The sequence below is a fragment of the Canis lupus genome, chromosome 17 (assembly GCF_011100685.1).
Source record: "Canis lupus familiaris isolate Mischka breed German Shepherd chromosome 17, alternate assembly UU_Cfam_GSD_1.0, whole genome shotgun sequence".
NCBI classification, from domain to species: Eukaryota; Metazoa; Chordata; class Mammalia; order Carnivora; family Canidae; genus Canis; species Canis lupus.
In genome coordinates, this window is record NC_049238.1 from 18776986 (window position 1) to 18802999 (window position 26014).

General features: G+C 36.4%; 1 protein-coding gene across 1 annotated transcript in view; it reads right to left on the reverse strand.

The window, feature by feature from the left end:
• Positions 1–12806, reverse strand: part of ITSN2 (intersectin 2) — a 102227-nt gene extending 89421 nt beyond the window's left edge. Inside the window, 6 exon segments of the mRNA XM_038560916.1 lie at positions 187–283; positions 406–612; positions 1917–2080; positions 3275–3338; positions 5013–5105; positions 12776–12806. Coding sequence (XP_038416844.1) covers positions 187–283; positions 406–612; positions 1917–2080; positions 3275–3338; positions 5013–5105; positions 12776–12806 — 656 coding nt within the window.
• Positions 12807–26014: the final 13208 nt, after the last annotated feature.

Consider the following 26014-nt stretch of genomic DNA (forward strand, 5'->3'; position numbering starts at 1 on the left):
CTAAAAATAAAAAATTATTTTCTATTAGTTATAAGTAGTAAATTTACCTTAAGCACTTTTACATTTGGGCATTATAAAGTAAAACCTGGATAAGCTCAGAGCTTCCAAAAAAAAAAAAAAAAGAAATCTTTTGTTAAATACTCCTTATTGAAAGCATAAAAAGTTGTAGGTTTTAAGCCTTCATACCTACTAGATCCTAAATCAATCAGAGACTGGGCTTTCTGTAAACTAGCACCGCCGAGTCCTCCCATCATGAGACTGTAAGATGATGTATGAGGCAATGCTAAGAAAAGAAAGAAATGAAGAAAAAGGTTAACACTAAACAATATCACAAGGTATAAAATCTGTATCAACCAGGACACAACAGTTCTTTCTCCAACAGTTTCTGACTCATTAGCTACTTACTTGAAGAAGAGTAAGGAATGGATAAAGGCTGAATGAGGCCAGGAGTTCCATTTGGTAGTGATGATGTGCTAACAGAAGGCACTAGGGGAGCCGGCATCATTACGGGAGGAAGGGTGGTCCCTGAAGTCGCAGAGGATAAGGGGGTTGTCATAGGTGCAACTGGAGGCAATGAGTGAGGAATGGACAGATTGGGCATGCTTCCCATTCCTAGACACAAAACAGAACACATTTCCCAGTGCTAGCAATTGACTATAAAACACATGCCAGAAAACAAACTGACAGTACAAGTGAGGCACATCCAGGTTTATAGAGACACTACGGACAAACAATCTTAGTTAAAAAGTTCACTAAAGCAGCTTTGACTTAGCAATTACACCATTGCTTTTAATATCAATATTCTGACCTATGTGAACTACGGGAATGCCTACTAAGGAGTTAAAGACTCTCTTCTAGCACCATGATGAAAACTAAGCAGGCTTTTCCAATTAAATGTTAGTATTCTCAAAGAAAGACTGTATCACCTGATTAAATGTAGGATTTTGTGTAAGGATAATAAATATAGTCCTGTTGAGTTACTCAACACATATACATACATATTCCCCCAATGTCCCCTCCCCCCAAAAGATATTCTAGTTACTAGATACTTTAGTAGACCCATTTATGCATATGCATTATTTTTAAGAAGAAGTATGCCACATATTTCACTTTTCTTATAAGTAACACATCCATAGATTTAAGAACAATTCTTTAAAAGGAATAAAATGATGACTTTTATTCATTTACTAACTGCAGATTACTAGGTACACTAATAAGTATGGTTGTCACACAATGATCTGGTATTTATCTCTAGAGCTCATTGTAAGAATTCAGTATTTTAAGATCTAACATCTGGAATGAAAGAACAAGCTTCAGATACACAGAGATACCTAATTGAATGTTCCATCCCAATGAGTGTTTCTCATATATAATTAATAAGAAATTGGCTAATCAAAATTAACAGAAAACGGATTTTCTCTGATGAATATGGTAAATTAAGGAGCACAAAGTCTGCAACTTTTAGCCCTAAATTTAGCTGGGTAATTAACCTTTAAATTAGAAAAATTTCTACTTAGGAATAATTTTAAATTACTTCCCAACTTAAATCACTTCAAGTGAGTTTAAAATTGTTCACATTTTTTTCTGTTATTCATACAGAGTAGAGAGGAAACTAAGAATAGTATTTAAGATCAGCTCTAACTAGGGAGGATCATATAATTTATCATCCAACTGGGAATTGTGAAAGAGAACACTAACCAGACTTGAGGCCAGGACAACAGGCATAAATCAGAACTGTCCCTGGAAAACTGGGACACAAGGACACCCCTTCTATGACAGTCAGTTTCATATCTTATCTCAAACATGAGAACTAACGTGGAGTCTGAGAATTATTGTTTTAGGCTAACAAACCCTTTTTTAATCCCTAAATATTATGTCTAGGAATCAAGTTTAACTGTCATTTAATAAATACCTACCAAAACGAGCAGAAATTAAAGGAGAGAACATAGGAGGTTGTTTCATAATAGGAGGGAGGACTACGGGCAACTGTTGGCCTTGCAGCTTTAGTTTGATGAGTTTCATTGCTATGGAGAACTCCTGCTGATCCATCTTCCCATCCTTGTTCAGGTCTGATAAAGCCCTAGAAGGACCATGAGGTGGGTAGATTGGTATGTAAGGTTAGTATTTTTGAGGATGATAAAATGGAAAAAAATGACACAGCATTCACACACAGATCAATACTTAATAAGCACATATATATAAACAAGCAAAGTTAAAACCTGTACATTAAGAAATACTGACCAAAGATAGCATCTAATGAAATATTGCCAGTCTACATGAAATCCATGTGTAGAGAAGCTATGAGACCTTTGGGATGATACCCCCAGTGTGGACAGAAAGAAACTTTCAAGAGTATAATCATTCTAAATTTAATTTATTAATTTGCTCAAATATTTACTGGAAGTTTGTTATGTGTCCAGTACTCTGCCAGGTATGGGAATATTCCAAGTGGAAAGAAAGATGGGGTAGGGATTGGTATCTATTATAAATGCATTAAAAAACAAAACTCTAGATAATATGAAGAACAATTTTGATTAAGAGAGGAGCAGGAAAAGGGAGAGCTAATTTTGGGCTTATAGATGATGAAAGAGATAAATAACTACAAAGTAACAGAAAGAAGATTTTGAGAGTCTGCCAAATTATAAAGAAACATTTTTCAATGGTGATGCTTCCATTTTTCCTGAAAAATTCAAAGGACATTAATAATTTGTCCAATAGAGGGACATATGGGTGGCTCAGTTGGTAAGCATCTGCCTTCAGCTCAGGTCATGAGCCTAGGGTGCTGGGATGGAGCACCCAGAGTCTGCTTTCTCCCTCTGCCCCTCCCTCTCTGCACACTCCACCCCCTCGCTACTGATCTGTTTGCTCACTCAAATAAGTAAAATCTTAAAAAAAAAAAATTGTCCAATAGAACAAAATCTCAATTATTTTTAGTCATTTACTCAGTAAAATTTATTTTCCTAAAAGCTGAAGAAATACTTAGCAAGAGCAGACTATGAGTAAAAATAACTTTATATTAACACTGTATCAAAAACAAAAACAGGGATGTCTGGATGGCTTAGCATTTGAGTGTCGGCCTTCAGCTCAGGGCGTGATCCCAGGATCTAGGATCGAGTCCCATATCAGGCTCCCTGAAGAAAGCCTGCTTCTCCCTCTGCCTTTGTCTCTGCCTCTCTCTGTCTCTCATGAATAAATAAATAAAACCTTTAAAGAAAAACAAAACAAAACCAGACTATCAGAAATTTAAGTTCATCTAGAAAAGAGAATACCTTACCATATTTCAGCTAAAACAGGAGCCGGCAGGCCTGACTGTAAGAAAAAGGTACGGGCTTGATCCCCTGAAGGTAATAAAAGCAAAAGTCAAATAGCACATTAGTAGATAGAATTCCTCCAATGCCTATGAATAATAATAATGGGCAATATAATAATGCTATTGATTTGTCATTTTAATTTCAGTCACTAAAGAACAGAAATACACAAAATTATTTATGTTACATTAATAAGATTGAGCAGTTTTAAAACAAAAAAGCCACAAATTAAGTTATATGCATTAATCAATGATGAAAGATTACATTATTCATCTTAGGTTTCCTATAATAACTGGGGTATTATTTGATAATATTTCCATTTAATAAAATTTATAATTAAAAACAGTATTCCCTAGAAGAGTTCTAAAATAAAAAATACCAGATGTTGGGAAGGTTAGTCCCCCATGGGTCTCTCACAATCCTCCTATGTCCTGCTGTGCGTGCCAAGAATGAAAGACCCTAACTGCTCTCTACCTGAGCGGTTTCTCAGTCGGGTTTGCAGTGAGCATTCTTGAGGCATGATTAGGTAATGTTTCTCCCTGGGCCAAAAAACAAGCCTGCTTGCTAAAAATGGTGGGTTCCCTCAGGCTCAGTGTTCCTGTCCTATAAAACACCCGCTGCATGTTTAATATCCTTTTGGGCTCTCTGCATCACCCCGTGGAACTTAGGGGACACAGAAACCTATAGGAACATGCTGATGCTCATGCTGCTAGCTGTGCCATTTCTAACAAAGTCCTTGGTCTCTGTCTCAGGAACCCTGGGTCTTGTGCCGAATCCAGGTGACAGCAACAGACTACGTTATTAACTTGCAAGTAGGGTAATCAAATCCCAGCCCTGATACCAGGAAAGGTGGCTATTATTATAGAAGTACAAATCACATTAAACTATAATGGCTAAGAGGACGGATTCCAAAATCAGACTGAAAAGTTTCAAAGCCCAGATCAACACCAACACTCTGAAATACAGACAACAGTAGCTACTTTACTATGTTGTTGCAAGATTAAATGAGATAATGTACTTAAGTACAGCATCTGAAATACAGTGATTTGGTAAATATTAGTCCTTATAGTTACTATTACTGTAAATAAAGCACTCAGGTGCTTTGGCATAGAAAAAAAGTTTAACTGATAGAAAAAAATTTGAAAGCACACCAAAATTAATCCTCCTTAGGTTCTGGAGGTCATCTTGCAAAACAAGGATTAGTGCCAACAATCAACACTTGGGATCACCTCTCAAAAACAGAGGACTAGCATCATAAAAACAGATTGTAGGAACGAAATTCTAGATTATTTTCAAGGAAATGGGCCTGATGCACACTTCTTCTAGACTTAGTAATACTGACTGTTATACAGGGAACTGGCACAACCTATTAGGATAATATTAATACATTTGGAAAAAAGTCCCAACGGCCTTAAGAAATAAATTGAAAATGTTCTAGAAAGAATGTTACAGTGGGAAACTAGACAGCATTCTTGGTTATAATTTAGAATTAGGAAAAGATCTTCCATAAGCCAAATCCAAAACAAATTTAGACAGTTCCAGATAAAATAAGAAAGCCACTATTTTTTTTTTTTAATTCATGAATTCTGAATGGCAGGAATTTTATCACTTAGTAATACAAATTTGATGGTAATCGAATTAAAACTAATTCTAAGACATTAAATGAAAAGGGACATAACTCACAAATAAAATATAAATACAAACCTGTTATATAACCTCCTGAGGGTTTGAGGTTATCAAATTGCTTGTCATGCTTAGTCCGTTCTTCAGAGGTAATAGCCCACATGTTTGGCCCTCCTAAACCATAAGTAAAAGACAAAGAAATTATAGTATACATACACACACACACACACACACACACACACACACGAGAATGCTCAAAATACTTCTAAAATGTAAATATGATCACAGGTGTCCATTTAGTGACAGTACTCTATCCTGCATGACACAGAGTAGAGCTCTCATGACTATATATATGGCACAGCCCTGAAGTTCTTCGCTCATTCAACCAATTAACATCTATAGAATAATTACTGTATACCACTCAATAGATACAGGCAATAGGCTAAATTCCAGAAATAAGAAGATTAATAAAATATTATTCCCATCCTCTTTACACAATCAACATAGCTAATAACCATCTATACTTCACTTCTGACTACCTTTTCAGTTTACCCAACTTTCACTAATAAGAAACCAAAAATGTTTAGATACATAAACTCATACATGTTTGCTGTTTATGGTATAAAAATCTGCCTACAGAGTTGTTTCCAAGAATGACTATCATTGAAAAGTAGGTTCCCACTATACTTTGAAACACTAAGATAGATCTGATTTAATAAATATTTCTTAGCCTTAAATGAATGGATTACTGAAACATCCTCTTTTAAAGATAAGTTTTAAGATTAAAGTTAAAAATACAGAAACAGATATACTGAAGAAGTTCCTAAAACACCTACATCTATACGCTTTCTAAATAAATACCACATACAAAGTAGACACCTACTTGGTTTATCAGTGAACAAATTAATCTGTCATGATTCCTGTGACTAGGAGTGTGGATGTAGACTGCTTTACTACCATAGGAATCTGGAAAACTGATGATGACAACAGAAAACAACGACAACAACAAAGGATGACAAAGAAGGAAGCAGCTCACTTTTACTGAGCCTGGACCCTATGTCAGGGACTTTTTATGCCGTAACTCACTGACTCCCCACCACTACCCTGTACATTAGATACTACTATTATACCCCTGACACAGGTAAGGAAACCAAAACTTATGGTGGTCACCCAACTAATTAGTGGCAGTGCTGAGATTAGAACCCAGGTACTCTGAACTCTGTGCTACATTGTCTCTCAATATTTATGGATAAAATGCTTATGTTCTCTATACCTCAGCTGTCACCTCCAAAAATTAGGAAGATTATATAACTTTACAGGGTTGTTGTGAAGACTGTATGTAATAGATAGTGTATCTACTCTAAAAATAACACTAAATATAATTCTTCATCTATTAGATTGGTAAAATAATAATAGCTAGCATTTAATGTGCCACGTGTTAGGTATTTCTCTAAGAGCTTTATGTGTACTGTTTCTAAACAGTCGCAAGAATTCCATGAGGTAACTATTACTGGTATCATTGTTTTACAGAGGAGGAAACAGAGGCATGGAGAGATTAAATAATTTGCACAAGGTACCAGAGCTGGTAAGTGTTGAAGACAAGATCAGAATCCACAGACTTAACTGAGGATCTTAAACTATCTGCCCTGAGGATAATTAAAAAGAAATAAACCTACAAATACATTGTCAGTTGATTTCAACAAAGAGGTCAAGATAATTCAATGGGGAAAGGATAACTCTTCATTGAAACAAGCTGAAAGAGTAGACATGTACATGAACAACAACAACAAAAACCAAACCACTCAATCCTGCACCACATACAAAAAATTATCTCTAAGTGGATTACAAAATTAAACACAGGAGCCAATCTATAAAACTTCTTGAAGAAAACAAAGAAGAAAATCTTTGTGACTGGATTAGGAAATGATTTTAGGACACAAAACATGCAAATTATTAAAATTTTTTGATAAGCTGGACTTCTTTCTTAAAGACACTGTTAAGAAAGTAAAAAGACATTGGGGCACCTGGGTGGCTCAACTGGTTAAATATCAGACTTGTGATTTCAGCTCAGGCCACGATCTCATGGGTCAGGAAATCAAGCCCCAAATCTGGCTCTGTGCTCAGCAGGGAGTCTGCTTGAGATTCTCTCCCTCCACCCCTGCCCCCATTCATGCTTGTATGTGCACCTGCTTTCTCGCTTTCTCTAAAATAAATAAATAAATAAATCTTTTTTTTTAAAAAAAAGGAAAAGACAAGTTACAGACTGGGAGAAAATATTTGCAAAACATAATAAAGGACATGCATCCAGCATATATAAAAACTATTCAACTCATTAATACAATCCCTGCTCCTCCCCCACCCAAAAAAATGGGCAAAAGATTTGAACAGACATATTAAAGATATCCAGATGGCAAATAAGCATGTGACAAGATGTTCAATGTCACTGATCATGAGGGAAATGAATATCAAAACTAGAGTAACAGGGCCCCTGGGTGGCTCAGTGGTTGAGCATCTGCCTTTGGCTCAGCTTGTGATCCTGGGGTCCAGGGATCGAGTCCCACATTAGGCTCCATGCAGGGAGCCTGCTTTTCCCTTTGCCTACGTCTCTGCCTCTCTCTCTCTCATGAATAAATAAACAAAATCTTAAAAAAAAAATAAAACTACAGGTAACATATTACTCCATGCCTACAGAATGTCTAAAGTTTTTCGAAAACCGCTGCAAGGATGCTGAGCAACTCAAACTCTCACATCTACTGGTAGAGAAGAAAACGGAGACAATTTAGAAAAAAGAGTCTGTCTGGCAACTTCTGAAGTTAAATATGCATTTTTCATGCAACCCAGCAATAAACTCATAGGTATTTACCATGAGAAATGAAGACTTTTTTCCAGATAAAAATCTGTCCTTTGATGATTACAGCAGCTTTAGACATTTTGGTTTAGACACCGAGACCTGGATATAACCCATATGTTTTCTACAGATGAATGGTTAAACAACTTGTGGTACACATTTATCCAATGGAATTCTACTCTCAGCAATGAAATAGAAAGATATATACAAAGACACGGATAGGTTGCAAAAATATTTTGTTAGGTGAAAGAAGCCAGACACAAATAGGTATATGTATTTCACTCATATGACATTTTGGAAAAACTGTAGGGATAGAAATCTGATCAATGGTTGCCAATGGCTAAGGGTGGGGTATAGGGATATGAGGGAATCTTTTGGATAATGGAAATGTTTCATATCGTAATTTATATGGCTTTATACATTTGTTAAAACTCATCAAACTATATACTTAAGAAGGGTAAATTATACCCCAATAAACCCAACTTAAAAATAAAACAAAATAAAAATATACCATTTAATATATGCCTGCCACATGGAGGCCATTCAATAAATTAGTTTCTTTACTCAACCCAATCCCAGGAAACAATATAATTAAGGAGAAGTCAGAGCATTAAAATCTTTCTCAGGCTCTTCCCCTTCTGGTAAAGGTACCTTGCCAGAAAATACGGAGAGTGAGGCTTTTTTAGTCAGAAACCTTAAGACTATTTTAAATCTGGAGAGTCTGGTTAGGAAGGCTTAAGCTGCTCTCACACAACCCCAGAAAGAGTACATCCTCAGGGAGTGGCAAACTGCTTCCTAAGACTGCAGAGGCCTCCGTGGCATCCAAAGGACAGTGCATCCGAAGGACAGTGCTTCCTTATGTCCTACTATCACCTTACCTATCCTTAGTTATCTGTCTTAACAGTGGCCAACTATCTGATAAGGTTTCTTGCTTAGTTCCAGCAACCTTGACGCCTTCATAAACATTCGGTCAAAAAACACTTATGGGGCACCACTGTGTACAAAGACTAGGGGTAAAAAGATAAATAAAATGTGCTTTAAAGGAACTCACATACTCCTTTAGCCATGACTCAATATTATCATGATGAATGTCACTTATAGAAAAAAATGTCTGAAGCGTAATGACAAGGGATAATTTTTAAGTAATATTTAAATAATCTTTAAATCTGGACACCTCAAAAGAATGACATTAACACACGAGAAGTTAAGGCACTAAGAATTTTACAAAAAGGAAAAGTTACACAGAAATAAGAAAACTAGGAATACATGTATTTCAAAACCATTTAAAAATAGTTGATCAAGGGCACCTGGGGTGTCTCAGTCAATTAGGAGTCTGACTCTTGATTTTGGTTCAGGTCATCATCTCAGGGTTATGAGATCGGGCTGGGCAAGGAGTCTGCTTAAGATTCTCCCTCTCCCTCTGCCCTTCCTCCTATGCTGTCTTCTCCCTTCCTGTCCCCTCCTCTCCCACGAAAATAAATAAATAAATAAATAAATAAATAAATAAATAAATAAATAAATAAATAAATAAAATATTAAAAAAAAAAAAGTTGATCCAATTCTGGCTTTCTTAGAATATGTACTAACAGAACCTTTCCAAGAGTTAACAGTTCATTATTTTAAATTTCCAGTAAAACATTTCCCAATCTTTCTCTGTATTTATTCATAAGCCTTACAGAAAGTCAGGAAAACCTGTTTTGAGGTTGATGTTTAATATTTCCTTGAAAAACTAACAACCTTTTACATTGTCTAATCACTTTAGAAATGTATTAAAATTCTATTCATTTCCCCCACTCATCACTAAATTGAGAATGTGGTATTTTCACAAAGATTTCTGTTGCTTATTCTCATCTTGTCACCTACTGGCTCTGTCAAAAACGTACTTATGGTCTATGTAGAAGGAAAAAGAGACATTTACAGAATGTCTACTATATGCTAAATCCCATGCAGTAAATAGTGTCATCCCTGTTTTACATATATAGACATACACACACATGTGTATATGTACATACAGGTGTACACACACCCACACACACACACACACGTTCCACAAGATTAAGTCAACACAGCTGAATAGTAGCACAGTAGTATTCTAACACACAGTTCTGAAGGTACACGATTCAAACATGTTATACCCGGTTTGTATGCTGTGATATTAACTGAAGACTATTTCTGGGTCCAGTTCAAAATAATAGCCAAATGATATATGTCAACCCAGTACAAACTTCTATCTCTAAAACACAACTAAGAATACTGGTCTAGATAGAACTAAAGCCTTAACTGGGACTTGAATAATAAATGCTTGGGCTATTATAAATGCAGTATCATACCACATCTGATTCTGCAGATCCAATGTTTAACAATTTCCTAATTACACAGATGAAAAAAACTAGTGAACTCTAAAATTCTGAAAAGGTAATAAAACTCTAAAATGGCATTTTTTTTCCCCTCCTAAAGCCATTAACTGTTCTCTCCCTCCCCCTCCTTCTCCCCATTTCCATAGTTTGGATATAGCCATCGTCATGGGCTTTAGAACTTCTTACTCCTTTAACCAGTTTTCAGTACCCACCCCAGTTTTAAGGCTGGAACAAGCCACAGTACACTACAAACAGGCAGCAGCATGAATTGGAAGTAGCCTCTTGCTTATCACCTGATGACTGAAATATCAGGTTCTCTGTGTTTACAATTTCATTACATTTTTGAAAAGCAGAAAGCAAACCTACCATGATCAAAGAAGACTCTGGCAAGGATGATTCTGCTGGTGCAGAAGACACCAGAATTAGAGTCACGAGTGGTAAAAATATGACGCACTGATCTTTTTTGCTCTGTTGAGGAGATGGGAAGTGAAGCAAAGAGACTAAGAAAAGAATATCTGCTCAATAGAACTTTCTGAGATGATGTAAATGTTCTGTATCTGCATTGTCCAATACAATGGCCACTGGCCACATGTGGCTTTGAGAGTTTGAAATGTGGCTGGCTGTATGACTCAGAGATTGAATTTATTTTTTATTAATTTAAAGTTAAGTTGAAATCGTCACATGTAGCTAATGGCTACTATATAAGGCAGCACAGCTCTGTGAGAACCAAAGAAATCTAATCCATGGTTAGGCTTGGGATGATGAAATAGACATGGCAAAATGTGAGAAATACATTAGAAGCATTTAGACACACAGCTTGGTCTAGGGCACTTATAGACAAGTTCCAACAGTACTAGGCATTGAAAAGATTTAAACACCATCTATAATTGAGCATTTACTAAGAGTAAACACTATTTTTGAAGGTTTTGTGCTATATGTGAATGCCTCTTCCAATAAGATGTTAAACTCTGAACTGGACCTGAATTAGATATATACAAGATTATCTTTAATCTTCAGCTATATTTTAAACTAAGTAGAGGGGTACCCCAGTCTACATTTGCTATCAGTACTTCAGAGGTTTTAAAAAATTACTACTTCTATTTTTTTTTTTTTACTACCTAGGTTCCTATCTATCACTCCTAAAATAATTATCCAACATTTTGTCCAATATTGTTCTTTCATAAGTAATGCAGTGAGCTACAAAGTAGATACACAAATGCTAAGGGAATGGAAGAAACAGAATGAAGAAAGACTAGGCCTATACTGCTTGCATTTATGTTCATTTTGTTTGTAAACCTTCTTAACATTTTGTTGAAGTTTGAAACTAAACTATGTGTTTAATGCAAATTCCTTTGCATGGTGCGCAGAAATCCTCAAATTTGGGTAGAGCACATTACTACTACAATTATTACCGATTCTAAACTTTTATCACTCATTATGAGGAAAAAACCATTTTTAATTTTTAAAAATAGTCTGCAGCATCTAATAATCTTCATAATCCCACACCATTTCCAGCAATGCTCATGCTGAATCTTTAAATAAGAGTTCTGAAAAGGCAAAAAGCAAAACAAAACTCTTATCTCAAGTCCATCCCTATATGACATAGAATTCTAGCACACAGAATTTAGTTTTACACAAATAATTCATTTTCCCAAAACTCCCTTAAATCTCACAAGGTCAATCTTGAGTCTTAACATTTTAGATATACAACATGTATTTTTGTATTAACAATGTGCTTAATTTGGCCCAATGACTTAAAATATATTTTTAAAAACGATGTACTTGATCAAATACTAGATGGTAACATTGAAACAGAATTGCGGTTTGAAAGTGGTAGAATTATTCATGATGCTTCTTTTTCCCTCTAATGTTCTTTAATATTACTGCTTTCAATTTAAATGTTAAGAATGACCAACTAGACTCTCTATTCCCTTCTATTTATAATTGGCTAATGAAATTTACCACATATTTAAGAAGTTCCATCTTAGACTTCTTTAGCAATTAAAAAATATAATGCATTTTCTCAATTAATTCTAAATGACATACACGGTAACTTAATACTTATTAAGGGTACTTAATTTGTATTTGGGAAAAGAATTACAACTAGAATCAGAAAAGATGCTTTAAAAATTTTGTTACTGAAGTTACCTCAACACTTTCTTTAAAAATGTTTCATATTAAACAACTGTGTGTATAGGCATATATAATCCTTTATAAAAGGATAACTTAATTTTATATGTATATTACTAAATGAATCTTTATTGGCTTAATCAGTTCACAGTCATTCCAAACAATTGAAAATATCTTTAATGTTCTTCACTTACAGCACTCTGCTTTTTGTCCTCCCATTTTATGCATCAAACAATAAATCCTTTAGGTTATTCATAACTGCTCAAAGGCAAGGAAGCACACATTCTAGATAGTGCAGAACATGCTTAAACTGAGTTGCAAGATTTACTGCATAATATTCTAACAGAAGATATATTCAGAGTTTTAAAGTAAACTAACATTTTCAATAAGAATACTTTAAGTTTTGCATTTATAAGCTTAAGGAAAAATATCAAAATGAATATTTTATAACCTCTAGCCAAAACCCCCCCATAACCTCTTTAACTTGCCATAAGCACAAAGCGGCTTACCATTCATAGCTGTGGGAAACTGAGCCATCATGGTACTGAATTTTCCTGGCTAGCTCTCAGCCATCTGCAACATAAAAACATTGTGCCATTAATAATACAACAAGGGCAGATCACAGCTTTAGTGCACCAGCTAAGCAGTGGGAATGTCTGTCCCCTTGAGCTCACACTTCCAACAGAAACAATGCAGAGCTTCTGCTGCTGCTGAAGAGGCAGGATTTACATTTGGGGAAGGGTAAGAGACTTAGTCGGGTAATGGTGCTGCCTTTAAAATAGAAAGTTATAAGAAAAACAGGCCCATATTTCATAGCAAATACTGAATACAGAAACACTTGGCATGAATCAATTTTGTAGAAATTAACTTGGGAGAGAGGGAGGTTGTTCTAACTAGGCAAGATGTTATTTCAGAGAAATCAACTGTATAAATTAAGTGTATAATAACATGGAAATCCATAACACTTTTTTCTTAAAAAAAAAAAAAATCCCTAAATGAGAAAAATATCCAAAATAAATGTGGCTCAGAGTTCTGCAGGCTTATAAAAATTGTCCAGAATTATTAAAATATATGTTTATTTAAACATAACTAAATATGCTGGGTAAGTACCCTGCACTAGGAAGAAAAGCAACTTTGGAAACTAGCAGCTGTGATTTAAATCCCAACTCTGCTATTTTCCTAGCTACGACAATGGGAGAGTTATTTAACCTTCCTGAGTCTCAGATTCCTCATCTGTAAAAAATACTTTGCAGGAGCATTTTTAAAAGTATTAAGCATACTCCAGTATACTGCCTGACACATAATGAGTTTTTGATAAATGGCTGTTAGAACGCAATATAATTTTGAACCCTAAATTCATTATTTCACTATGAATAAATTCAAAATTTATTCCACAAATCTTGAGGATAAGACCAGTAGTGAGAGTGAAGACGTAGCAAACTTATAATAATATACTTAGTAATTAAAGCTGTGAATTAAAACAATGCAAGAGAAACACTTGCACAAGAGAAACAAGAGAAAAAGACCATTCAGTAGTTCATCTATTTACACAAATCATTTAAATATTAACATTTTTAGAAGCCCAAGGAAAAACGTTTGCACAAGCCATTTGAACAAAGAAGGCATAAAGAAGAGTTCCATATCGTGGTGGAAAGTGGCACCAGAGGAGCTGGCTAACCAGTTGCCAAGAAGTGCTATAAGGCACTGGATCTTAGTGAATTTAGTGTGCTCAAAGAGAAATACAACTGTATCAGTAAAACCATCAAAAATTAGTCACACCAACAAAAGACTGGTATATACATCCAATTTATTGATATACAAAGAGAAATTTAACAGCCAAGAAAATGAATAGTAGCTTTTCTTCTTTATAAGGCAAACTATAACATCTACTAAATTTCAACCAGATCATTGTGTAGTGAGGGTAGGGAGTTACCAGTGATTAGAATGCTTAATGGTATCAGGCATTGACAGATACATTTATCTACAAACAAAAATAAGCAGAGTGCTGCACAATAGGGATGGTTTGTTAAACCTCCAATAATGCTTTGAGTGACACTGCCAACTTTACTCTTCTGACTCCCAACTTTTCTGTATGCTACTACTATATACCATCCTTCCTCTTAAAGTGTATACTCTTTCTTTCAATGTTATTAATAAGCTTTAGTGCAGTTTATGCACAGCAAAGAAAACCATTAGCAAACTAAAAGACAATCTACTGAATGGGAGAAGATATTTACGAATGACCTGATTAAGGGTTAGTATCCAAAATATATAAAGAACATATAAAACTCAACAACCCAAAAACAAATAATCCATTTTAAAAAGACAGAAAGAAATTTCTTTAAAAAAGACATGCAGGGGATCCCTGGGTGGCGCAGCGGTTTGGCGCCTGCCTTTGGCCTAGGGCGCGATCCTGGAGACCTGGGATCGAATCCCACATCGGGCTCCCGGTGCATGGAGCCTGCTTCTCCCTCTGCCTGTGTCTCTGCCTCTCTCTCTCTCACTGTGTGCCTATCATAAATAAAAGAAAAATAAAAAAAAATAATTAAAAAAAAAAAAAGACATGCAGATGTCAACAGACTCATGAAAAGACGCTCAATATCACTAATCATCAGGGAAATGCAAATCAAAATCACAATGAGATATCACTCACACCTGCCAGAATGGCTAAAATCAAAAACACAAGAAACAAGTGTTGTAGAGGATGTGTAAAAAAAAAAAAAAAAAAAGGAACTCTCGTGCACTACTGGTAAGAATAAGAACCGGTATAGCCACTGTGGAAAACAGTATGCAGGTTCCTCAAAAAATTAAAAATAGAATTACCGAAAAAAAAAATAGAATTACCATATGATCCATTAATTCCACCACTGGGTATTTACCCAAAGAATGTGAAAACACTAATTTGAAAAGATAGATGCACACTTATGTTTATTGCTGTATTATTTACAATAGCCAAGTTATGAAAGTACCCCAAATGTCCACTGGCAGATAATGGATAAAGAAAATGTGGTATACATATAGAAGGGTCTATTACTCAGCCATAAAAAAAAAAAAAAGAATGAAATCTTGCCATTTGCAACAACATGGATGGATCTAGAGGGTATAATGCTAAGTGAATAAGTCAGAGAAAGACAAACAGTATATGATTTTATTCATTTGTGGAATTTAAGAAACAAAACAAAGAAAAAAGACAAACCAGAAAAACAGACACTTAACTATGAGAACTGATGGCTACCAGAGTGGAGATGGTGGTGGGGAATGGGTAAACTAGGTGAAAGGGATTAAGAGTATAATTATTATGGTGAATCACTTTGTGGTACACCTGAAACTAATATAACACTGTGTTAACTATAGAATTAAAAAAAAAAAAAGCTTTATTGCAATGGAGCTTTAATAATTTTTTTTTCTTTATTTATGATAGTCACACACACAGACAGAGAGAGAGAGAGAGGCAGAGACACAGGCAGAGGGAGAAGCAGGCTCCATGCACCGGGAGCCCGACGTGGGATTCGATCCCGGGTCTCCAGGATCGCGCCCTGGGCCAAAGGCAGGCGCCAAACCGCTGCGCCACCCAGGGATCCCCTGCAATGGAGCTTTAAACCTGTTACCACACTTAGACTTTACTTGCTAATACTCCTCCTAGGTAAGAGTAAATTTCACCTATGTATGAGTTGGTTTTTTCTTCACTCCTTTCTCAAAAGATAATATAAAGTTCAGGTATTGGAGCTGTGTACTACACAGAAAAATGATATCTAAACTATGGTAGGGTAGTTAAGAGCACAAAGGGTAAGAATTGTAATGTTAAGAACATTGGATTTGAACTTGTAGTTCACAACGAGTGTTAAAAGACTTTAAGGAGAGGGACATAGATTTCACTCAAGACAATCAACGGTGAAGAAAGAGCCACAGCTGCCCCAGGGAGATCAGTTAAAGAAGAGATGAGAACAGTAACTGGCACCTGAACTAAAATAACGCAGTTGGAACAGAGCAGATGGGATGAGCTGGAAAAATAACTAAGGGTTTAAAACAGGTAGAACTCATGAACTCTTTAGATATGAAGGATTATGAAGTAAAAGGAATCAAAGCAATGACTCCCAGAATTTGTGAGACTGGGTGAACTGCAGTGTCACCATTTTAAGAAAAAGTGAACATAGAAGAAGTCTCATAAATTATGACTGATACTTCCTCAATACAGAAATTCTCCAAGAAAGTGTAACTTTTACTTCTCCAATTTTAAATTGTCATCAGTAATGTTAAATCAAAATAACTCACGTGCCTGCAAAGAAACTGTTCACCTAGGGATATGCAGTAGCAAAGACCTATTTTATTAGGTCTCTTAAGACTGAGTTTCAAACTGTTAAGAGAAAAATCCTTCAAAAGTATTACATGCAACACATTGTGTAAGTACACAGAAGCATGTGAATTACCAAAGACAGTTTGAAGAGAAAGCATGCACTTCCAAAAGACAAAGAATAGGATCCCAGAGTCTCAAAGCCTTAATCAGTTAGATCTAGATCTAAAACTTAAAGATTATCTATCTAGGATTTCTGCTTAGTCATTATATATTTTATGAATAATACAGCAGAATGCTACATAATAGATGCTCAGTAATCACAGGTATAATTCTGTGATAAAACCAAAGAATGAATCAAATAATATGAGAAGGGAGGGCAAATCCCTTCAGGGAAGCTGAAGGTACTAGAATTACTTTCTTCACCTGATACATGGATTTAGCCAGCCATGCATGCGGGTACCATATTATTACATGGATGTAACATGTAACATCTGACTATGGTAGCCCAATTTGTTGAAACCAGTAAGCTTTTAAAGCATACTATTTTATATCTGCTACATTTATATTAATTCTCTCTAACCTGTTGTCAAATAATTACCTCATGCTTAATAATTCTACTACTCTACTTGCAGAACAGTACTTGTACAAAGAAATAGAAATTTTGAAAAATTCAAGACACTTTATACTTAAAAAAATCAACTGCTTTACTTTATATAATCATACTAGCTACAATTTATTATGTGCTTACTATTAATGCAATTCACTTCTATTAATCATCTACTATGTGTCATGCTTAGTACTGAGAATCTAATATGTTCCAGGTTATATACAAGGAGCTTCAAAGAAACAGAGGAACTTGTAGAATAGGCTTCCGGGTGCCAGATACTGCTAGACACCTAGATAGTGCTAATAACATTCACAATATCCCTGCAAGGCAGATGATACTGTACTCACTTCACAGATGAAGAAACAGAAAGGCTAAATTACTTGCCAATACTGAGTGACGAAGCCAGGATGCAAATCCCAAACCTGTATGTATGTATGTATTTATTTATGAGAGACACAAAGAGAGAGGCAGAGACACTGGCAGAAGGAGAAGCAGGCTCCATGCAGGGAGCCCGATGTGGGACTCGATCCCAGAACTCCGGGATCATGCCCTGAGCAAAAGGCAGACTCTCAACCACTGAGCCCACCCAGGCGTCCCTAATTCTGTCAGTTTTTACTTCATATATTTTGATGGTCTGTAATTACGTGCAGAAATGCTTATAATTGCTTTGTCACATTTATCACATTCTTCTCATTCTTCAACTCCCAACTCAATGGACCTCTTATCTGAAAGACTTGTGTCCTCTCCTCTCAGTTAATCATGGTGACCTACGTTGTCCACGACACTTGTTCATCCCATAGTAACTTCATTTATTATACTGTATCATTTGCTGGATAGATGAATAAATGAATAGTTGGGTAAGATAAACAAAAATGAAGCAAAGGAAGCATGGAGTGAGGCACTATGGAACTGAATATACAGAAAAGAAACTCCAAACGACTTCCTCAAAACCCTGCAGGCATCAGGAGCTAAGGATTATAGACCAACTATCCTTTGCAAGTGGCCCTTCCATAACTTGTTACTTTTTAAGTATATTTTTAGAGAAAGTATATTGCCTGTTGAATTCTGAAGCTTTTATATTGGGATAGAAAGACTTGGGTTTTTCAGTTATACTTTGCATCATGTTCATTAAACATTGTTAAATAAATTTGACTGAAGGTCTGACATTCAAAAGCAAGATAACCAAGTTCCTGAGGGCATATCTTATAAAACTTTCTCCAGTACCTCCTCCACTTCATGTGCTATGTACACAAAGCCAACTCTCCAAACTTACTGATTAGTTGGAGAAAATGTTCCTTCCTCAACTGATTCCTAAGGAGACCAAGGTCAGTCGCATGAGAAAATGACCAAAGCAAAATTACCTACTTCTTTACAGTTTCTCCAAGAAGATGAAATTTACAGAGTACATATATTCTCTATACCTCTTCCCTACCTATCCATCCCTTCTTTTATTCATCCATTTGCTTATTTATCAAACATGAATAATCACTATAATAAAAGACTTTGGAGAATGTTATGAGAACCCAGAGGACAGAACTACCACTATATGGGAGGTAAGTTAAACTAAGGCACATATCACAAAAGAGGTAACATTTGTGTAAGAACGATCTATGAGCAGCCTGGATGGCTCAGTGGTTTAGCAATGCCTTCAGCCCAGGGCCTGATCCTGGAGACCCGGGATCAGGTCCCAAGTCAGTCTCCCTGCATGGGGCCTGCTTCTCCCTCTGCCTGTCTCTCTCACTCTCTGTCTCTCTCTCATGAATACATGAAATCTTTAAAAAAGAGAACGATCTAACATGAGGTCAGTGGCAAAGTAAATGGGTTCCATGCATCCTCAGAGTGAGAGACGCTGTATAGGTGTGTGGATAGGCACCGATACAGAGAAAGGAAAAGTACCTGAATCTGAGGGAAGGACTGGTTAAAAGGAAAGTATACAGCCAGTATCATAGTAGAGCCTTTCCTATTCAAAGATGGTGTGATTTGAGAGCCATGTGATTTCAAAGAGCTCACTTAATCTTAAGTGTGAAAAGAGACCTTAAGAAACCCAATAGTTTTAAATTTTGCTCCCTGCTGTTCTAGAAATCTCAAAGAGATACAAGAGAGGTTGGGTAGGGAAGAGGAATGGAGGGGTTGGGAGAAGATATCAATTTCAATGAAAGTAGCTCTGCTTTTGTATTTTACATACTGAGGCTTCTCTATAATATTTTATGTGATGATTTTTTAAAAGAGAGTTAAATAGCATACTGAATTCCATCCCCTTCATTTTAGAAACTAAAGAGAAGCCAAAGAGATTAAGTAACTTGCCAAGATCACACAATTTAAGGAACAAAGTATGTCATGCTAATGATTTGCATTTCCCTGTGCATGACATGGAGAGCCAGTATTTATTCAAGATAGACACCCAGATTTGGTAGTCACTAGGGACTGGAAATAGCTGTCATCATATCAGTGAGTGGCTTTATCTAGGGAAAGCATATATAAGAAAGAAGAACCTCATCTTTTAAGGGCAGAGGAAGAGAATTCTGACAAACAATATAGGAACAGCATATATAAGAAAGAAGAACCTCATCTTTTAAGGGCAGAGGAAGAGAATTCTGACAAACAATATAGGAACTGAACCGGATTTGAGTATCTTGAGATAGGGACACCAGTTATGAGTAAGTGGTATAATCCAGATGGTAAGATCTGAACTTGGACAATAGAGAAGAGACATTTCTGAGCTAGAACGGACAGCATTTTCTGATTAGCTAAATGCTGCTGATATAAGAAGAGCATTAAGATAAGTTTCTATCTTGGGTGACTGTAGAATTGTAATATTAACCAAGACAGAAGCTCTAAGAAAGTAGAAATTTGGATACTAGATTTGGAGGATACAAAATGTTCACTTTTCAGGTTACCTAATCTGATGCACCTATAAAGACATCCAGGTGGAAACGTTATGAGATGGTAAGGATTCTGTCCAAGCTGCAGATCCAAATTTGGTAGTTACCAGGGAATGACATTCCACAAAAAGCATGCACAGGAAACAGGAGAAGAACAATCAGAACAGAGGTTGAAAAAAAGGAAAAATCAGAATACAGGTTAAAGAAAAGCATTTCAAGGAGATGATGGTCATAATTATCAAATATCACAGAAGTCAAGACTAAGCCATTATTAGTTTTGGCAATCTGTACAGGAACTGGCTGTAAAAGTCAAAATAAAGTAGACCAAGCAGTAATTGGGAGTGAAGTGTAGGTGACTCAAGAAGTATGTTATTAAAAGACAGAAAAAGGGTGGGAGGAGAGATAAGAGGCTTTAGGAAAGAGGCAAGGTTATAAGACTTTCCTTTTAGATGGGAGAACAAAACTATTTTTAGAGAAAGAGGAAGAGATTTAATTTCCAAAAGGAGAAGGAAAAACGGTTACCTAATAATGAAAGCTAGAGTCCAGAGAAAGTAGACAGCTCTAGAGTATAAAGCTAGAACATGGGGCACATATTTCTGGCTCTGAGAATATAGGACAAAAAAGATAGTTAAGGATGAGTAAAGACATATTTAAGTTTGGAAGCAGAGGGAAAAGGAGTTAAGTAAGTACAGCTTTTCTTTGCAACTCTTTTTTTTCTCTCTTTTCTTTGGGCCCAGAGAGTCCAAAGGGCAGGGCTGAAAACAAACTTCAATCTCTTGGGTCCCCAGGTACCTAAGCACAAATTTCTCAAGTAACAAGAGAAGGTAGCATGCAAGTGTTCCCATGAATCAACCAGGTATGCGCATTTCAGCTCGTGGTCACCTAGCTACGCCTTACAAATACATTTGTTACATGGCTGAGTGTGGGGAAAAAAACATTCTAGGCCAAGGTAATATGTGCAAAAACAGAGTGAAGAGCGTGTTCTGGGAAAATAGGTGGTGGTTTATTCACATGAAATGTCGAAGAGCTTAACAATGCAAGGAACTAGAACAATAGTGTAAAAATAAGTATTATATTGATACCTAGCTGATAAAAATGTAAATCAGCACAATAACTTTTCTGGAAAGGAATCTGGAAATGGACTTATTTAGCCTGCCTTTTTCCAAAAAGAATTAAAGCTCCTGCAAAAATACAAACACGTTAAATTAAAAAGTAGATGGGTAAATGAAGGTAAATAGAAAATAAGTGATTGCTTTCACTTTTCATATGTTTGACGTTCTTCATAAATAAAAGTTGAAAAAGACACCTAGTGTATCTGACTTGACCACTGGCTCTTCCTCAGTTGTTCCCTAGAATCAACATGGCAGTTCCTCAACTGCTTTCACACCTACCTCACCATCCCCTTTCCACCATTATTCCCATACTTCTTGGTGAAGTCAATATCCACACAAACGAACCTGCTCACATCCTGGCCTCCAAGTCTGAACCCTGATATATTCCAAATGTCTTATCCTCCATCTTATCTTAGCCAGGCACTTCCAGGTCCCACCCTAGGCCTTGTTATCATGATGACTGTACTCCTCCGTAACCCACTTCAAGCCTCCCTTCACCAGAGTCTCATTCAACAGCCCACTCTTTCTAGTTCCCAGACTCCAGCAATTCTCGAACTCTGCCAGGACCTACAAAATAATGGTCGTTGCAATTTGTCACTGTCCCTTATTTTTCCTTATGTCCTAACATCCTCTTCCTTAGGTCCTAATATCCCTCCTTACCCAAATTAAGTATCGCAGTCCACTATCGTAAATAAGTAATTGTATACACCCTCAAGTTCACTCTCCCCTCTTCTTGTATACTATGCATCTGGTAAAACCCTACTGCTATTCCATGGGCACATGAATGAAGGTGTTGACTGACAGACATCATTTTAAACTCCTGAACACTAACTCCTGCCAGCCTGACAAGTCCATGTTTCCCTAGCCCATCTGCTCCCCTTCTCCTGGCCCCTCCATGACCATTTCACACTTCTTTCCCTCACTCTCCCAAACTCTTAACATGTGTCATAAATGCTTTTCATCCAGCTTATTGCCTTTCAATTTGAAGGCATCTTTTACTATATCACCTTATTTTCATATGAAAATTTGTCAATTTTTTCTGACTACTGAGTACACAAATTAGATTAATTCATTCAATAGAGAAAGAATCAAGAAAATAAATTTCAGAATACTACATGTGTATTACAAATCATAATTTCCAGGCTGTAGTAGATAGGTAATGTTTGTGGTATAAAGTAAATTTTAAAAAAATACACAATTCTAGAATATGGATGCCAATATTCAAAATTATATATGTGGGCAGCCCGGGTGGCTCAGTGGTTTAGCGCTGACTTTGGCCCAGGGCATGATCCTGGAGACCCACGTCAGGCCTCAGGTCCCATGAGTCCCACGTCAGGCTCCCTGCATGGAGCCTGCTTCTCCCTCTGTCTCTGCCTGTCTCTCTCTCTCTCTCTCATGAATAAATAAAATCTTTAAAAAAAATTATATATGCACATGTCAAGGATTAGAAGAAAACCTCTTAAGGGAAAGGATCTTCTCCCTCTCCCCCTCCTGCTCATGCTCATGTTCTCTAAAATAAATAAATACTTTTTTAAAAAAAAGCATTAGTATGTAAAAGTAGTTGACTTAAGTTGGAAGAATTTTTTATTTTCCAAATTTTGTTATTTTTTAAAAATCTCTATAAAACACATATACCAAAATGTGAAGTAACTAAAAACAGACAAATTTGGACTACTACTCAGCTATTAAAAAAATAAAATTTGCCATTTGCAATGACGTGGATAGAACTAGAGGGTATTATGCTAAGTGAAATAAGTCAATCAGAGAAAGACAATTATCATCTGGTCTCATCCATGTGGAATTTAAGAAACAAAACAGGATCATTGGGGAAGAGAAGAAAAAATAAAACGATAAAATCAGAGAGTGAGACAAACCATAAGAGACTTAATTACAGGAAACAAACTGAGGGTTAATCGAGGGGCAGGGGTAGGGGGTGGGGGGATGGGGTAACTAGGTGATGGGCATTAAGGAGGGCACATGATACAATGAGCACTAGGTGTTATATAAGACTGATGAATTCCTGACCTCTACCTCTCAACTAATAATACATTATATGTTAACTAACTTAATTTAAATTTAAAAATATGTAAAAAAAAATAAATGTTACTAGATCTATAAAACAGAAAAAAATCAAAATAAAAACAGACAAATATTATGACTTTAGTAATTCAAAGAAGAGAAGTCTATTGGTAAATTTATTTGTCTTAAAAAATGAGCAATGCCTTCTATGGGGGTTTTTCTCTGGACATCAATTGGATGTCCAACAATTCAATTCTGACACTACCTATCTAGAGTTAAGTGGTCCCCACAGGTTAGGCCTTAGTCCCATGAGACTGCCTCTATTTCAGGCACTGGTCACTAGTCCTGGGCCATCTTCTGACCAGCCAGCTACAAATCAGGGATTCCCATGATCCCCTCCTTGGGTTGATAATTTGCTAGGAAAGCTCTCAGAACTTAGGAAAAAAATTACTTACATTTACTGTTTTAATATAAAGGATACAATTCAGGAACAGCCAAATGGAAGAGACACACTGGGCAAGGTATGGGGGACAGGGCATGGAGCTTCCATGCCCTCTCCAGGCATATCATCCTCCCAGCACCTCAATGCATTCACCAATCTGGATGCTCTCTGAATATCAATGTTCTAGAGCTTTTATAGAGCTCAATCTCCAGTGCCCATCTCCTCTTCCTGAAGGTTGGCAGGTGGGGTGAAAGGTATCCTAATCCTCAGGCTATATAGGGGTAACACTCTAAGCCACCTCATTAGCATACCTCAGGTATAATGGGAAAGGGCTTACTATGAATAAAAGACACTTCTACCACTCAGGAAATTCCAAAAATTTTAGGAGGACAGGAACTAGGGACCAAGACCATATATATTTTTGTATTCTACTACACACTCTTAATTTTAACACAATAGCAAATATAACCAGAGCCTTGCCTTTGTCTATATTTTAGTCTATTATAAACAATATTAAGTAACAAATCTGTTTTACAGAAACATTTAACTAAAATTATCAATCTCCTCTCAAACCCTACCATGCTACATCTAGTGCTAGCGTTACAGAGAAAAAAGTACACTCTTCCACACACATCCTACTACAGAGGCCTAAAGAGACTGGCATCTGAAACCAACACCACACACAGAAAGTCCATCTGCAACAGGTAGTTTCCAACCTTAACCCAATACAAACAGAACAAGAGAGTAAAGAAAATGAAACCAGTAGCCGATGGGTACAAAAGCATCCATCTATTTTCCTATTCTATCAGTCCAATTTAAGGTGGGTTTTTAAAAATATCAGTATGTTTCAATTACTGGAAAATATACTATCACTGCAGCAAAAAGAATGCTCTTAAATAGAACATCCCAATCCACTGAGGAAGCAAATATAAAATAACAAATGTGGAATGAGGATTTTATTTTATTTTTTAAAGATTTTATTTATTTACTCATGAGACACACAGAAAGAGAGACAGAGACACAGGCAGAGGGAGAAGCAAGCTCCATGCAAGGAGCCCGATGTGGAACCTGATCCCAGGACTCCAGGATCATGCCCAAAGCCGAAGGCAGGTGCTTAACCGCTGAGCCACCTGGGTGTCCCTGGAATGAGGATTTTAAAAGCAAACTCCAAGCTCTGAGAGGGAGAAAAACTAACACAAAGCAAGACAGAGATACCTTATTATGGAATTATTTCCACCAAAACCAACAGTGTGTCCAGAAAATATCTCTGAACATTAATACCTAACCCAAACAAGGTCTTGCTTCCCCCAAATACTTCGAAAACATAAATTTACAAATTCTCTTCACCAATCTGAGTTTTTTCATTTTGAGGAGCCATGGACTTAAAAATCTGGCAAACTTATAGTTGCTCTTTCTGGAAAAAACACAAATGCACAAAATGTGGCATACAATTCCTAAGGTTTTAGACCTCTAAAGCCAATACAGAGGATTCATGTATTCCACAGCTAAGTCTTTATTTTTTTTTAAAGATTTTATTTATTTACTTGACAGAGAGAGAGAGAGAGAGAGAGAGCAAGTGAGCACAAGAAGGCAGAGTGGCAGGCAGAGGGAGAGAGAGAAGCAGACTCCCAGCTAAGCAGAGAGCCCAATGTGGGGGGTTGAACTGAGGACCCTGGGATCATGACCAGAGCTGAAGGCAGACGCTTAACCAACTGAGGTACCCAGGTGTACCATAGCTAAGGCTCTTAATTATAAATACACTAAGTCCCACTTTTAAAAATGTATTCAAATTTACAATTTTAGAGTGGGAAATAATCCTTCCATTATGTATTCCATTATTTTCAAACTATTCTAACCATGGCCCACCTAAGTGGCACAAGAGACCCAACCTAAGTACCTGCTTCCATTTTCCAAAAGAAAAATAACTCCATGATGAAGAATTATACATGCAACAGTTGCAAAAGAGCAAAATGGGCTCACAAAAATCAAAGACTATGAACATGAAATAGTAGCCCTTAAGAAATAAGAAAATAACTTGCATTTTAGTGTCACTCATCAGGAAAAGCCTTCTGACCTAGCATGTGCCCTGAACCATACTGGAGAAGCAGCAATCTAATCCAAAAATTTCAGCCATTTTTCCACTGCGATTCTATGTAATAGCTCATTAGTAGTATAAAATCTAATCTCCTAAATTGGATCCCTCATATATTGCTGGTAGGAATGTAAAATGATTCAGTGCTTTGGAAAACAATTTGGCAGTTTCTCAAAATGCTAAGCATAGGTTACCATGTATCACCAATTTCACCCCTAGGTATGAACCCAAGAGAAATGAAAACCTAAACCTATGTCCACACAAAAATGTGTATACAGATGCTCACAGCAGTATTATTCA